Source organism: Bacillus rossius, chromosome 1 (genome assembly GCF_032445375.1).
Source record: "Bacillus rossius redtenbacheri isolate Brsri chromosome 1, Brsri_v3, whole genome shotgun sequence".
NCBI classification, from domain to species: Eukaryota; Metazoa; Arthropoda; class Insecta; order Phasmatodea; family Bacillidae; genus Bacillus; species Bacillus rossius.
Genome location: NC_086330.1, coordinates 309,719,727 through 309,737,749, shown reverse-complemented (window position 1 = coordinate 309,737,749; position 18,023 = coordinate 309,719,727). Strand labels below are relative to the sequence as shown.

Here is an 18,023-nt window from a genome sequence, read left to right as displayed (position 1 = left end):
AACATGTATATTAATTATGTTTTGTCAAATTTTAAAGCATATTCTGGGTAGTAAGACTATAATATTCTAGAACATTATAGAAGATTTCAAAAGAAAGGAAGACAGGCGCAGCACTCTGTCGCCAGCAAATTATTTTTCACGCCTCAAGTTAGTGCATTGTTAGAAAAAAACCAGCACGCATGACTGCACAGCAATAGACTGGAACTTTCGCTGGGTGCTGCATCGCCAGCCAATCAGAGCGAGCCTTGAGGTGGTGTGATGTGTCTTCCCAGACTTTTAAAGAAAAACATTTTTCCAGTATTTTTCCCTATATGGTAAAGTACATAATACTGTGTTGTGATTGGTCAGTTCCCCCACAGGGTTGCCTCCCTTTGTTTCTAGCTTTGTAAAGGAAGGTAACTGCATGGTGGAAGTTAGTTTTCGCTACGTGCAGCCACATTGTCAGCAGCTCGCCAGAAAAAATTGAGTAAAGTAATTCATAGCTAACTTCAAGCCTGCTGGCCGGGGTCAGGCCGAAACGAACCTTTTTTGTTATTAATTTTTGGTTTTTAACTTAAAATTAAAACAAAGGAAGTTGAAATTTTTTTTTAAACATATGAGCGACACGCTACAGTGAATATGTGATACATCGTCTGGAACCGTTATGTAAGTTATGTTCTCATGGGTTTCTTGGCGCCTACCCTCGTTGCAATAAATACCAGGACCACTACTGCTGGATGGTCTGCCCAGACTGATAGTCCAGCTAGCACGTCACTGCCCTGGGTTACTGTATGGGGAGCAATTATAAAAAGGAAATTTAGTGGTGTTACGTGAATAGTGGAAATTTGCATATAAATGAAATAATAATAATTGAAAAACATATGATTTTAATGGTTCTTAAATATTGGTGTAAAGTTACGTTTAAAATGAGATTAAATGAGAACAACCAAGGTGTCAAATCTAGGTGTCGGAAATTAGATGCAAATGACGTCACTAGAACACGTTGAATATCCTGCCGGGTCTAGCTATACGTTGTCGGAGGCTTGAGGCTCTCTTCACAGGACCTCCAGGTGGTCTGCTGCTACACTGGAACTCTGGATGCTGTAATTCTGTAATTAGCGAACTACAGAAGGGCTGAGGTCGCCGGGTATCAGATGAAGACTCGACATCCCTCTCGTCCTGGAAAGTCTGGTTTAATTCTGGATTGGTCTCACCAATCTTCGTGGTCGAATCTCAGCTGGCGCTGCCCTCAGATGTCTGGAACCACTACGAGACGAAAACGGGACCGACGCGGAAGTTGGCACTCGAAGTCGCCGATACTCCCTATCTAGGATTTATTTAATCTAGATACAATTCTCTCAACTCGTAGAGAGGAGAATTCTAAGCAGGACACGATCGCGGATGACGCAAAATCTTCTATTTCTCGGGCGGCAACCAAGGCTTTGGTTCGCCCCAGCCCGAGAAACGTCTTCTTTCCGCAAGATGGCGATGGCGTCTCCCTTCTTCCTCCTTATATCTATTTACTGGCAGTCTCTAGCAACCAAGGAGCTATCGATATCAGCAAACAGAATAAGCTGCATAGTGAAATAAAAACGTGGATGTTGGAGTGTAAAAGAATCGAACTAAGACCAAATGAATAAAGTTTCCAAGGAATAATTCTTAGAAGACCCTGAAGTTGAAAGTGTGTCGTCTATGGTGTCATATTTGTTATGCCTTGGTTGTCCTCTTTACAATCAAAACAATTAAATACATAATATTCGCTCATGGAATATACAATTAATATTACAATCATAATAAAAATAATAATATATAACTGTAAACAGTTGTACTGGTTACAGAGCCTTGAACACTTTCATTTTAATGCAAATATCCTAAAGGAATAATTTATCTTTGATGTTGGCAACTATACAATCTTAAAAAACCAAACTTCAAAATCATTGTATATTTAAACATAAACTTTTCAAGTCATTAAAGTGTCTTGTTATTTTTTGGGTTGTATTGCCGGGCCAACCTCAAATGTAACAATGTTATTTTTTTATTTTAATTTATTATTCTTTACTAATTATCAATAATATGAGCATTGGACCTCTAAATTAATTTAGAAACTGAGAGAATATTTTGTAGTAACCCAGACTACTGCCCTTCCCATTTGTTACACAGTTCAGTTACAATTTATTATATATTTTCATAATATTCAGTACTATGGTTAGGTTTTTCAATATCTTTAAATACTAGCTCTTGGTTCCCTTTACACACACACACACACATTGGCAGGAAGTTGAATTGCCATGAGGATAGGAAAGTGTAAAGGGTGGTGGCATATCAGGCTTTGTAGAGGCGAAGCCCTAGACGAAGTCATCATTATTATTTGGTGTGAGCCAATGCCAAACGCAACCTACTAAGTCCACATCAACAGAGAACTGGCATAATGGCGCAACTGCCTCCCGCCATGCAGGGAGGAGGAAACTCATGACCTCACCAACCAATCACAACACATTTCACTAAAAAAATACTTCCAGAAGAACTTGCATGTTTTATAGAATTACTTTTTTTTCCTCTATCTCTCTCTAGTAAAGTGATAAACACTGACAGAAATTCAAGAGTTCAGCTTTCTCATCATAAGAACATAAAGCAGAAAGGGCCAGAACTTATAAACTGTCTTTCTGCTGGTGCCAGAACATTACACATCCATCCTTCCTTTACCAAAACACTACCTTAATTTCCAGGGACATAACGAATGTTTCTAAATGAACACAAATCTATACTAATATTATAAAGCTGAAGAGTTTGTTTGTTTGTTTGTTTGTTTGTTTGTTTGAACGCGCTAATCTCAGGAACTACTGGTCCGATTTGAAAAATTCTTTCAGTGTTGGATAGTACATTTATCGAGGAAGGCTATAGGCTATATTATATTATCAATAACATTAGGGATCCTTACTAAAAGTCCAATTTAGAATCAAATGTGTTGGAGGGGGCAGTACACGTACGAAGTGTGTGTTGACAATGCCGCAGGCGCAAGAAGTTTATTTCCTATTACCTATTAACATTGTTGCCACGCACTAGATGCCTTATCATTCTTAATTTTCCCATACAAGTAAAAAACACCCGTGTGATATTAACAACAAAGCAATCAGTACCCTCATAAGAGTTCAATTAGTATTTAAATACTTTTTATCACTTTAAATCGCAAACCTAAACTATTGTTTTTTTTTCCTCTCTCTGTGTTTAATTTGTTTTTTTTTCTCTTTTACTAGAATTATTTTTATTAATTTTAATTAATTTTCATTTTTCGGACCATCAATAATTTTCCTCTCTCGTCACAATTCTGACAAGGACTTGTGTATGTGTGTGTGTGTATATATATAAAATAATATATATATATATAAAAGTGAAACACCACTCACCGACTCACTCATCACAAGATCTCTAAAACTATACACCCGATTAACTTGAAATTTAGCATAGTTACTCATTTTGTGATGTAGACGCTCACTAAGAATGGATTCTGCGGAAATCCGATCCCAAGGGGAGTTTCGGGGGCGTAATATATCAAAATTTCCAGTTTTTGGCAGGAAATCACCATGGCAACAGCTGTTGCTTTGTTGATGCTTCATTCGTCTCTATGGCAAAGACTATTTCATTGTTAGTGCAGTCCTCATCACCGTTCAAATTTTGCGGGTACTTTAAATATCAAAAATTGCCCTTTTTTTCAAGTATATATATTTTACAGACTTGAAACTTCACAGTAATGTTCTTTATGTTACGCAGGATTACATTTTCCGAAAATTAGATCCCATGGGTGGTTAAAACCAGGCAACAGTAAGTACTTTGTCTGCATGAGAACAGTATTTTGCATTGTTCATGCCTTCTGCGTCTCCATGGCAACAGACATCGTGCGGCAGTGGCGTACCCACAAGGAGGGGCATGTATAATGAGCGGCGCAAGAGTGATCAGCCTGTAGACTGCCGTAGCGAAGTACGGGTACATCAGTTGTACGTTGCGTGCACGAGTCGGGAAACCATCGGTGCTATTCATTTTCTCTCCGGTACATTATACAGCATTGTAATAAATTTTCACTGAATTTATTTTATTTACCATTACTGTAAATGGGAGATGTGGCTTAATTTTTTTCCATTAGTATAGCCGTGCGAAGCCGGGTCGGGCAGTTAGTGTAAAATATAGTCATAACAACATTTAGAGTGGAAAAAGAAAAGGGTTTGCACAAATAGTAACTTAGTAAACAATGTGAAAATATATTTATATGTTTTCTAAATAAAATAATTAAATATCAGAAACTATTACAAATATATTAAAAATGATTATATATCAAAAACAAGCTCACTATGACCTTGAAGCTAAATAACCAGCTGATCAACCAGAATGACTAAAAACATATTTATTCCTTTCAGAAAAAATTCTTGTATATAAAAGTTGGAGAGAGCAGGCTTACCTCAGCTTTGGCTCTGTAATATTCTTCGATTTCATACTGATATTTTGGCGACGTTATACCAAAAAAGTGAGCTAGTGATTCCCCCAAGTAGTCGCACACTTGCAAGGTTTTACAGCCTGCTGTTGATACATAGTACCACATCCATGGTCTCCAAGTCAGTGTTTTCTGCAAATAAACAAAAAATAAATGTCCCACCCCCAACTATAGATAAAAGTTTGTAAAATTTGTTACGTATGTTTTCATTACATTTTTCACTGAATAATGGCTTCAAAAAAACTACAGAAAAATGAAGTCATTTCAAAATAAAATGTTTGTTAATACAGACAGATGGATCCAGCTCCACCCATAAAGGAAATGGTGTCTGCCGCCTATCTCCACAGCATGATGTCAATACAGACAATCAGTACCAAATCCAATCATAAAGGAAATAGTTACTGCCACGTATCTACACGGTATGATGTTAATGCAGACAGTCTGATCCAGCTCTCTTAATCATAAAGGAACTGGTTACTGCCGCCTATCTCCACAGTATGATTTTAATACAGTCAGTTCCAGCTATCCAACCTTTAAGGCTTGAGATTACTGTTCATTATTTCTAACAATACCAACACATCTGACAGTAATAAAATTGAAAGCATACAAAACAAAATAATCAAAATTATTACTTACAAACATTTTCCCCTGCAATTTTACATTCTCTTTCTAAACACAGAGCATATTAAGATCCACTTTTTGTGTATTATAATTTTTATAGCTCTAAAATAATTCTAAAGATAAAAAAAAAAACACCTGTTTCAATGGCTTCACCAACACTTTCTGCTCATGTGCTAGTGCAAGCAACATGAGGTGCAGATAGTACCTACTTACACCCATTCCCTCAGTATACATCCCACATTTGACCACACACCACTGCCCCAATCAGTGTCGTCCATGCAGGGACCCAAGAAGGAATCAACGAACACAGACCAAGTGCATACATAACTTTTGTTCCATCACAGGTAGCCATGACAGAACTTCACTGCATGTGGCAGATAACCCAGGCATGCTTGTGAACAACACAATGCAGCAAGTAGTGACGTACAGGGTCCACTGGGACTTCGTTGGGACGCTCCTCGTCTGTGCTGTGCTCCTCGTCTGAGCTGTGATCCTCGAGCGTGCCGTCACTGAAGTGCAGCAGCCTCCCACGCGGCCGTGGAACACCCCCCTCCATCATCTGCAAGCGCACAGCCATTCAGGGAGTTTATAACATGTCCAAGCATCTCAACTCCACAATTACAAATACTAGTATGTATATACTTATTTAAATCAGAATGTACTTTCAAATAATGACATTTGTAATGTTTCATATGAGCACAAATGAGTCCAGAGGAAATAAAACAAATGCTTTAAAAACAAAAGCTAAACAAATTCCAAACATCAATGTTACTAGTGCAGACAGGGTAAGGTCTCAGTAAATGTACAATTTAGTTTCCAGAACTGATGTTATCATACATTTGGGTAGGTTTGTCAAACTATTACATCTGCTACCATCATGCCCTATTTCCTGATACGTAATCAAATTACCCTGATAATCAAAATTATTCATTAAGGCTCAGGCTGGCATTAATGATCACATTGATTATGGAATTACAAATGCCCTGATGCATAAGCGGTAGTTTTCTTTTAAATAGCTTACCAACATAATGCAGATTTCTTTAACGAATTTAAAGATCAGTGTGAGGCTATCCAGCATGACTTACCTAAAAAAAAAGCTAAAAAATAATATTTCTATGCAAGCCGAAAAATTATTATTTTGTATGTAATATGGGTATATACACAGGTGCTTCACTTATGGGTTCTCGCCGCTTCAAACTGGCAGGCGAATAATCACAAGGGTTAAATAACATATCAGCCACTATAAACTTAAAACCTATGATCGACTATAGCAAAACACTCTTTGGAAACCAGGCACAGCATTGAGTTCGACCAGATACACATCACGATACAAACCTACCTATCCACTCATTGAAATGGTAAACTACTTGAAATATCAAAACTCCTTCTTACAGAATGATTGAAAAATGTGACAGGAAGTAAAACAATAACATTTTGGAATTAAATTTTTAAGAAGTGGCTTTTTGCTTTTAGATTTGCCTTTCATTAAAAATACTCTCCTACAGTTACCACAATTTTCTGCCACTACCAGCTTTTCTTTTTTGTTTTATCAATACACAATTAATTTAATTCAAGTAATTGAATATTCAGCCATCAAAATCAACCTTGCATATGCCAGATGTATTAATTGTGTACGTATAGACCACCGGATGGAGACAGTGATTCATTTCTTAAACCACTTGATAAAATAATAAACAAAGCATGGCAAACAAGAAAAAAAACACAACAATACTTTGTGGTGACCTAAACATTGACTTCTCAAAAATATGTATGCAAAAAGAAAATGACTGAATATTCTTCATTCTTATAACTTACTTATTACCTGTATCAATGAACATACCAGTCACTAAACATTCCAGTTCTGCAAATGACTATTTCACTACTAACCTTGATCTGAAAGACCTTTCAATCAATTTAATTGATTATGGACTTTCAGATCATATGGCTCAAATAATTAATCCTAATAGAAAATTTAAATTTTAAAAATACAGGTGCATTAATGAACGTAGTAAAAATTGTTCACAGATATTTTGGGCAATGATACTTGGCTAGATATTGATTTAATGACAACCATTGACCAAAAATTTTAATTCATGAAAGGAAAATTGATAAGTACATCATAAATGAATCATTTCCAGTAAGACAAGTTAGGACTGGCAAAAAACCTAAACCATGATTAACCAAGGAAATATTTACAAGTAAAAACCTAAAAAAAATTTACATTTACTAAGTAAAACACAGTTTTAGACCACCAAATTTCAGCTGTATTATAAGAACTACAAAAAAATATAGAATGTTATAAGACTGGCTAAGAGGATGCATACACAAACAGGATAGGCCTACCTCAAAGTGACAGCAAAAAAAAATCACATAAAAATAATTAATTCTAACTAAGTATGTACGGCCACTAATCTCAAAAATGAAGTAAATAATCTGGAAATAAACGGTAACGTAATTCAGGACAGTCATAAGATTGCTTTAGAATGTAATATATTTTTTACCAACCTAAACGCAAAAAATAACAAAAGCTATAGAAAATCTGAAACATAACTGCCCCTCTTACAATAAATCAATTTACTTATACCCAACATCAATAAAGTAAATAATAAAAGCTATAAAACAATTTAAAAAAAAATTCATCATATGTCTATGGCATATCTAACAAAATAATAAAAGTTGCTGGACATTACATTGCTAAGCCTACATCAAAATTAACTAATGAAGTTTTTTTAAAAGGTATTGTACCAGATTGCTCGCAAATGCTTAAATACTCCCTGTCAATAAAAGGAGAAATACACTATATGCATGTAGTAAACTATTGGCCCATTAACTTATTACCCATTATTGCCAAAATTTTTGAAAAAAATGCTTTACAATAGACTATCATTTTTCTTCAGACAGTAAAATACTGAACAGTAATCAAAAACATGGCTTTCAAAAACATAAATCAACAATAAATGCTATACATAATTTTACAATTAAAGTTCTTGACATTTTGCACTATGGTAATGCGGCACTAGGCATTTTTTTTAATTTTTTTAAAAACCTTTGATCTCGTTAATCACAAAATATTGCTTGAAAAACTGAATCATTACGGTATCCAAGGTAGGTAAAGCACATTAACTAATGAATTCATATTTTCTTAACTGCAAAAAGAGTGGAAATAAAATCATATAATAAAATAGTGTTCTCGGACTGGAGTGTCATTAAACACAGAGTTCCTCAAGGTAGTAACCTAGGACCTCTCTTGTTCTTAGAATATACTAATGACCTGCATTTAAACATTCCACAAAGCAGCACAGTGCTATTCGCTGATGACACTTCAATATAGTGAAAGGAAACAATGATGCAATGTCATACCTACAGCAAATTTAATCCTTGTCCATCAAAATCACTGGTTGGAAGCAAATAAACTTTTGATAAATACCACTAAAACCAACTGTATAAATTTTAAAATACAGTATAAGAAAGTATTGAATTAAATATAAACAATTGTGTCAGAACAGGAACCTCAAAGGTAAAATTCCTGGGTGTACATCGATGAACAGCTAAAATATACTGACCATATCAACTCCATCGCAAACAGGATTAGTGTATCCTGCTATGTATTAAGATAACCGTCAGAAGTAGTTGATATTGAAACATTAAAATCTGTTTACTATGCTTACTTACACTCAGTAATGACATAAAACATCGAAATTTGGAGAAATTCAGTGGGAGTTGAAACAATTATAAAATTACAAAAAAAAGAGCTATTTGTAAAATGACAAATAACAAAAAATTATTTCACTGTAAACAAAAATACAAAAAACTTAAAATCCAAACAGTCATAAATATGTATAGTCTAAGAATACTCTTATACATACATAAGGAGAAACACCATTCTAAAAAAAACTAGCTATGCATACACATAACACAAAAAACTCTAGGAAATTAAGAGTAGCAGTTAACAATACCAGTCAATTTGAAAACGGCACTAATTACATAGGCATTTAAATGTACAATTCATTACCACAAAATATCACTAACATAATTTTTCTGTATTCAGAAGAACACTTAAAATTGTTGTTAAGGTTTGTCCAGACAATGCGATTTTTCGTGCAACTTGCGCTGTGCGCTATTGCCTCTAGCGCATGCAATATTGCACGATGAAAATGCAAGACGCACATGCGTGAAGACGCAATGCACGCTCCTGTCTACACGCTGCGCTGGACGCAAGGTGTGTAGTTGAAATAATGTCCATCGATAGTGCGGTGGTTGCTGCAGTTTGTGCTGCATATGTAGTAGTGTCTCGTTCAAGAAAAAGAAGAAGATTATGGCAAAAAGAGTTCTTTAAAAGCAGACAAAATAACATGTTGCGAGAGCTTGAATGGGACGGAGAAGTGCTGTTTAGTAACTTTACGCGAATGTCGCGACAGGACTTTGACGTACTGTTAGAAAAAGTGAGACCATTGATCTGCAAGCAAGACACCGTAATGCGAGAAGCGATTCCTGCAGAAACGCGACTTCTTCTGACACTGAGATTTCTCGCCATGGGTGATTCTTACCACAGCCTGAAATATTTGTTTAAAGTGTCAGTGCAGAGCATCAGTGTCATTATACCAGAAACTGTTAAGGTCATCATACATGTTTTGAGGGAGTACATAAAGGTAAGTCATTAAAAAATACAATGAAATACATTAGTTATTGATATATTCATTCGGTGAATGAAACCGAGACAACAATGTAACGATGTTAAATACAATACACTTTATATGAAACGAAAGTAGGGATACAAAATATAAGAATACCGGGATGCATTCAATACATTTATGAACACATTACTCAGGCACAACCACATTGCTACCACTGCTGTTGCCGAAACCATAAACGGCTTCATCATGATTAGGCACACGCAGCTCGATATATTGCTCTGACGATGAAGAACCCGTGGAACTTGTGCTTGGCAGGTAATTTAGTGGTTGGAATGGAGAGACGACTGATTGAACAACATCCTGGGACTCGATCTCAAAGAGAATGTTAGTGATACGGTTGTGAGCAATGTTTTGTAATTGAGTAGATGGTAGGTTCCGTATCTTGTGAGCAACAAAGTCTGCAAAGGAAGCATGCACATCGTTTATTTTCATGTTTGCACACACACTTTTCATGATCTTGAATGCTTCTTCCTCTCTGGTCACCCAACTCTTTCGTTTGTTAATTCTGGAACTCGTAGTGTTGACAACTGCACACGTTCCCTCTATCGGAGATTCGAGATGAGAAGTATGAAGCACATCGTCCTCTGCATGCGTGTCTTGGTTTACTTCAGGAACCTAGCATAAACACAACACATTCATGCGGAAATTTGCTGCTATGTATAATTTTAACTAGTATTACTAACATATAGGCAATATGTATACGTCTATAGCATACATATTATACATTTATTTCAGATGCCATCAAGTGAAGAAGAGTGGAATGAAATTGCGAGTACCTTTGAAGCAAAATGGAACCATCCTAACTGCTGTGGTGCTGTTGACGGAAAGCACGTTGTGATACAGTGTCCAGAAGGTAGTGCAACCAACTACTACAACTACAAAGGATGCTATAGTATAGTACTGTTAGGAGTTGTGGATGCAGACTATAACTTTATATATTGCAATGTAGGATGCCAAGGGAAAATTTCAGACGGTGGCGTGTTCAAGCATTCGGAATTCGCAAAGAAACTATTCGGCAAAAGAATGAGTTTGCCAAATCAGAGACCTTTACATGGCAGAAATTTAGACGTCCCTTTCGTACTTGTCGCAGATGATGCATTCCCTTTACATGAACACATAATGAAACCATTTCCGGTGGAACTGGGTAAGGGATCTCCGAACAGAGTGTTTAATTACCGACTGTCTAGGGCACGTCGTACTGTTGAGAATGCTTTCGGTTTGCTGGCATCAGTTTTCAGAATTTTTAGGAAACCAATAGAAATGAAAAATATTTCAAACGTTGCAGACGTTGTACTTTGTTGTGTGTATCTGCATAATTTTCTACGAAAACAGAAGTCTTCCCGGACGTTGTATGCGCCATTCTGATCCCTGGATAGTGAGGATGCTAGTACCGGCAATGTTATTGATGGTTTGTGGAGGCAAACAGTAGCATCTGATACTGGTATTTTGCCCCTGCAGACTAGGGCACGTAAGCCTTCTGCGAGGGCTCACGACATAAGGATCGAATTTCGCGAATACTTTATGTCAAGAGTGGGTTCTGTTCCTTGGCAACACCAGTATTTGTAATGTGTGATGTGTAATGTTTCAGCAGATCGTCTTGTATTCATGTTTTAATCTATAGTGATATACGTATAAACATTCTTTAAACAAAGAACAGAAATGAGACTATAAGGTAATGATATATCTGAATTGAATATTAAGGGCTCTGATAACCGCTTTCTGTATTTAATTAGTAATCAAAGATACTTACAGTAGATAAATTCTGGATGTACAATTACTGACGATAATTTTTATCATTCCCGGAGCGAATTATGAGTAACATTTCCAATAAAAATTTTGCGATACAATGATACACGATGTTGCTCGTTTAGTTTTGTGAAATACCAATCGGTAAGTTATATTTACAAATGAAGTATGATTATTGAGTATTTAAATATATTTTGTACGGCAATACGTTTACAGACAGGACAGTACAAGTGGGATACTTTTTGTTTGATAGTTATCTTTAAATTAGATACATTGAGAAATAGTTAATTGCAACTTTGAGTCCCCTATTACAGCTCAGTAGACAAAAGAGTCCTTAACATAGAAACATTCTCACATCATGTGGTAGATGCAATGTAACAGTGTATATTCATGCAGATACATATTTTTCAGCAATCAAAAATATAATACCAGGTATCACAACACAAATACATTACATTATACTTACATTCATCTCATTGTTGTCATCATTGTTGGTGCTGTCATCAATGCTGTCCACAGTCTGAAATGGTACGGCCGTGTCTTTCAAAAACAACAGTGATTTGTATGCGAACCATGACGGCACTTCCTTTGCATTCGCTGACATGCCACTTTTTGCACTACAGACTTTATCATGCTCCTTGCTAAAATAACAACGTAAGCTTTTGATCTTATTTTTCACAGCTTTTTCATTTAGTCCATACTTTCGTCCTAGTTCAATGATGGCATCCCTTCGAAGTTGTTTGTTTTTGTATTCTTTTAAGCTAGTGTTCCACAGGAGTTCATGTTTACGGTAGTCTTCTATGAACTGCAATGTGCTTTCCTGGCTATCTGACATTATGTTATACACTATGCACAGTCACAGTATCAATCAACTGAACTCTGACAACTCTCATCAACCACAAACACATGCAAACTTGTGTAGACAAACACGGCGTAGCGCACGGAAATGGCCGATGATACCCACTGACAACGGGAACACGTGCGCTACCAGACGCGCTACTGATTTCCAGGTAAACGCGCATGCGCTCGACGCACAGGCTGCTTGCGCTTGCCATGCGCTATTGCATGCGCGCAGCGCACAGCGCAAGTTGCACGAAAAATCGCATCGTCTGGACGTGGCTTTACAGCATTCTTCCTACTCTCTGATATAATTCTTAACCTAATAGAAGATAAGTAAACTAAACTATAGTAAAATAACTTAAATCAATTGTATTAACGAGGATAAGAGGATACAAAAGAAATTGTTTTTTGTGTAGGTACAAACTTTTGGTCTTTTCTAAATGGTGATACCAGCAAATGCAGAGTGTTTATATGTAAAAAAAAGCAGAGGAAATAATGACATCATTGGAGTAGGCCAAAGAGGTAGGAATCGAGTATGATTTAATGATATTGTAGCAATGAAGTTAACAATGTTGATGTATGGTTGTTTCATTGTTTGGGACGTACTTAGTTAGCTTTTTATTATAAGTTTATTTGGAACATGAGAAAACATTAATTTTCTCGTTACATACTAAGTTAAAATATTAAACATCATTGGCTAGTACAAAAAGTATTGCTCACAAATTTTTTTTTTTCATGTTTGCCATTGTTGGGGAAAATTACACCTCTTTTTCGCTATGTGAGTTAGTGGCAATAATTGAAGTTACAGACCACAAGTGATGTGCAATGTTTGTTGTGTTAACAATGGAAGGGTACCAAAATATAGGAAATGTCTGCAATGAATTGATGTAAATTGTTAATAAACTACGTTTGGATTAGCTGAAGGAAAAAAAAGTAGAAGCAAAATTACTTCCAAAAAGTGGTAAGTCGGATATGTACAATAGTATGCATGGAATAATTAGGCGTGTATTTTGAATGAAGGTGGTGTAACGGATAGGTCAAATGTGAAATTTAATATGATAGGTTAGCGCTCGTTCAGGTAATGAAAATGAAGTGAATGGTTGATTATGTAGGTCAGCTACAGTATAAATACTTTAATACAGTCTGAAGGAAACAGTGTATCATGAGATAGAGGTTGATTACAATGTTACTTTAACTACAGTCTTACGGGATATGCGGGGAAAAAAGTGGGTTTTTGTCAGAGTACTAAAAAAAATTATTTTTCACATATTTCATTTTAGTATATTATAGGTTTTTGATTATCGTAACGAAGAAGGTCTTTGATACTGGTATTTAATTTTTTTTTTAATTGAGAATCTTTGTGATCCAAATTTCAAGGTACCGTGAAGTAGACTTCAATCCCGCCCGATCTAGTCTATTTTGTGATACTGGTATTTTATTATTTAAAGTTGAGACATTTTGTGGCAATTTTTCTCGGTCCGTGAACTAGAATTCAGTCCCACCCTGTCAACCCTATTTAGCAATACCGGTATTTATTTTTGTTAAAGTGAGCCTTTTCAAAGTAATATTTTCTTGGTATTGTGAATTACAACACAGTCCCACCCAGCCAACTCTATTTTGCGATACCAGTATTTTATTTTTTTAAAGTAAATCTTTTCAAGATATTTTCCCTGTATCATGAACATTTGCAATAAATTGGACAAGCTGTTAATTTTAACAATACCGCCATAAGTTGTAACGACTATAGAAATGTCATTGATAATTAAATATCGGGATCTCAAATAACCTACAGCAAGCAGGATCATAGTCTAGTTTATTATTCTAGAAAAATGTATTTAAAAAAGGAAATGCATTAAAAATAATATGTTTTTTAGTTTCCTGCCCAAATTCCCGCACTTTCACCGCAAGAATGTAGGTGTGATAATGACATAAGCAATGCCATCTTGGTGACATCGTGAATATTAATAAATAATAGGGTATCACGATCTAGAGTAGTCCCTAACTTTTTCCTTTGGGACTTAGACTTGTTCTGTATCATGGAACACTCAATTAAGTGTGCGATCCACAATAAAAAACAAAAAAAAATTAATTACAAATAAATTTGGTAATCTTTGTCCTCCTATTTTAATAATTACTCACATTTTACGTGATTGGTAAAAATTTCGTGCAGGTGGTAATGCTGAGTACACAACTAGCTCCCACACAAGGCAAGACTGCACGAAAATAATACCAGTTAATAAATAAATATATTTCTCCAAATTTGTTTATTTATAAACAAAAAAATAGCTACAAAAGGAAATCCCGATGTCAACTTTCATACCTATGCCCGACACAAACATAACACACAATGAATGAAACCATAAATAATGAATAAAACTAACTTCTATTCAAAAACATTTACCCAACAATATTTACAGCAACATTTTAATTTAAAGACGAAACGATATGTAAAAAATATTAAATAAGTATAAAAGCAACATTATTAATAAATATATGCCATACAAAAATTTTATGCAATTAATAAATGATAAAATGTACGTTAAAGATGCTACTGCGCCAAAAAATAATATAAAATTTAAAATTATTAAGAGATTAATTCAAGGATTGTCCGAACATTTCACATACACCTAGATTTAGCAAATACATTCCTTAACAAATTGTAATATCCACATTTTTTAATGAGTCGTAAGATTATCTGTAACAACGGACTGCGACAAAACGACTACAATAGCCCGCGCGAGATCTGCTGAAAATTAAAAAATTATGTTAAACTTACTGAAACTACCAAAGATTACGGAAATATACAGATGGATTATAAGGTCCGATTTGATCAATAGGGGTAAGGCTAAAGTGGAAGGTTATTTCAGCGTGCAACACGTACCAATATGGCGGCCATTTGTAAATTTGAACCTGTTTTGGAGGTTAAATTTGAGAAAAATGGCGACTCACATTATTAAAATTTGTATAATGAAGATTCGTCATTGAAATTTAATATTTAAAAAAAAAAAAATTAACCATTAATAATTTGATCTAATATTCTACCGAACAGCTTAAAATCAAATGTTAATTAAAGCAAGTTTAAACATGTGATACAAATTTAAACAAACATCCGCCATACTGGTACATAAAAAATGTACAAAAAAAGGTCTTGGGAGGGATGGCTTCACATCTCACGGCTAATATTCCACATCTGTATTCATTCCTAATCTATGGAAACTACTTCCGATAAAAATATAATAAACTATAATTAATGTTTTATGCACCTAACAAGGTCTGGCAGCTGCAGTCGTGGTTGCCAGAGCTAATGGTGAGCAGGAGTGCTCGCCAGCCACCCAGGGCGAGGCCCATTGTGCAGGGCGGCCCTGTCAAACTCAAGTGAGCAATGACTAGAGAATAAATTGGTATGACATTTGTTTTAATACAAAAGCTACCCTTTACAAGGTGCTGTTCATGAAACTGGCCCATAAATACTAAGGCACATACCACTACACTAACTATCACCGATTAATTCCGCATCTAGCCCTTATGGTGACATACACATAATGGTTGGGTGTGGCATGATTATGATGCCGCATGATGACACGAAGACAGTACAAGGTGCTTAACTCTGAAGCACTGACACATAAGTTAACTGGTACAAGTTAAGGTACTGACATCCCTCGGCTTAAGGTTCCTGATTCCCCGTTTGCGTAATTGCCCTGTCTTGCCCGTGCAGCTCTCGCCGGTGAGGTGTGGGTCCAGGCCAACATGGCCGGGACCGAGAAGTACGGGACCTGGAGGGAATATTAGGTGAGGAGGAAGAATGGTAGGCAGTTCCAAGGATAACTCGGTGTTGACTGTTCCACGAGCCCCTTTTATTGTCCCTTAGAGAGCCTGCCGCAGCCTGGCGGACCCGTCGCGGAACGAGCGCCCTCCCTGCTACGACCCGAACTCCCGGAAGAAAGTCTCGTCCGTTAACATGTCCCGACACAAACTGGGAAGTTTCTCTCGTAACAATGACCCCGATTAAGGTTGCTCTGTAATGATGCGCAATGCGTGCGCGGTCCATCACGTAAAAGTCTCGTACTGAATGCGAGGTTCGGCGATCCATAACTGCGCGTACGCGGTCTATGACGTTCGTCTGATGACGGCCCGGAAAACTCGTAAAACTCAATATGGTGAACGATACAATGGATGCAGCTCAGCTTCAGCGACAACCCGTGATGTTACACTGTTGTCGGACCACGAGCTGAGAAGACGCGCCTCAGGAGCAGCTCTCGATCGCGACCAGAAGACCACTGCTCTTCCCCCCCCGCTAGCAAGCCGAGGCCCGCAGGCCGCGGAGGAAGGGAGGGGGAATCGGCCGGCGTGAGAGAGGCCCACCCCGCGACGCGTCAGGCTGCGATTACATTACTAGCACGGCAAAACACTTGAGAAAATCACAGAATATTTACACAACTTAGCGAGACATTAATCAAAAGCGAATTTACACATCAGTTAATTAGTTACGATTACAAAATATACACAATTATTGAGGCTCGCGACCATTTAAAAATACATAAAAGCAGAATTATTTGTAACACTAAAAGAAGCCCACTGGCATGCTAGGGCGCACGCCGGTGCGTCCCTGACCGTCGCACTACACAGATGGTGCACTCGTATCGCAAGGGAGGACGTTGACGAAGCATAACGGCCTGAAGGAGCTGAGGAGACACTTGGATTGACGTCAGTACAAAATATGAGGAAAATACATATTCTCTACCGAACATGGAAGTCCGCAAGGTAGCCTGCGGTATCGCAAGTCTTTTAGTTGTGTGGAGTTGGTAGTTCTAAAAGTTACACAAATTGTCCCCAACTAAGTATGTACACAAGGTTGACGTAGACCCAAGTGTCTCCCCTGCTCATAAAGTCCGTTATGCTGCGCCAACCCCTAATCCTCCCCTGCCCCGTGCAGTGAATGTGTGTTGTGTGAAACATATTTTATATTCAAGAAAGTGTCATTTTTATTATTTGTATATATTATAATTTTTTCGTGAACTTTTGTTATTATAATTGTATGTCTTCTAAAGTATAATGTTAATTACTGTAACCGGGCGACGAAGCCGAGGCAATCACCCGGAATCACTCCGAGCGCTGCACATGTCGCGAAGTGAGGGGAATGACGGGCGGAGAGGAGAGACGCGGCAGGAGGGGGCAGTAGTCATCTGGCGGCCGAGGAAGGCGGTCGCAAGGCGAGACGAGTGCGGCAGTGAGACGTGAGCCAGAACTGGTGAGACTGGATCCGGGCGATCGGGACTTTCACGTTCACGGGCGTTATGCTATCGGTCGTCATTGTAACTAATTTAATTGTAAATAAGTATTTTCTTGGTTTTGTTGAGGCGGGACATTGCGCGCATCGGCGGACACGTGCGTGCCGCAACGGGACGGACTTCACGTCGCTGGCGACGGCGTTCCAACTTAATTGGTTTCTCACTATCATAGGGAAGGGGCAGAGACCGTTCATCATTCGCATAAAGAACCAGGGGGTGCAGTCCGCACTTGGCGCCTGCCTAACCCCAAACACGTGCAGCCGAGCTTCACTCCGCGGAGGGACGGGTGTTGTGCCGCGGATTGTCAATGTACCTAGATTACGCGAAGGGCTCAATAAATACTTGTGGTCAAACTGTCGAAATATCATTGTA

The 18,023-nt window shown here is 37.3% G+C and overlaps 1 protein-coding gene across 6 annotated transcripts in view; it reads right to left on the bottom strand.

The window, feature by feature from the left end:
• The window catches only part of LOC134527896 (protein FAM177A1-like), a 56,741-nt gene extending 41,781 nt beyond the window's left edge, over nt 1-14,960 (bottom strand). Inside the window, exons 1-5 of one of the 6 annotated variants that reach the window (XM_063360904.1) lie at nt 14,503-14,758; nt 11,990-12,043; nt 10,222-10,392; nt 5,511-5,642; nt 4,430-4,594 (exon numbers count right to left, since the gene is read on the bottom strand). In XM_063360904.1, the coding sequence (XP_063216974.1) occupies nt 4,430-4,594; nt 5,511-5,642; nt 10,222-10,392; nt 11,990-11,995 (474 nt within the window). In that variant the 5' untranslated portion in view covers nt 11,996-12,043; nt 14,503-14,758. The other 5 variants (XM_063360902.1, XM_063360906.1, XM_063360905.1 and 2 more) reach the window with 5 other exon arrangements.
• Between the last annotated feature and the right edge of the window lie 3,063 nt (nt 14,961-18,023).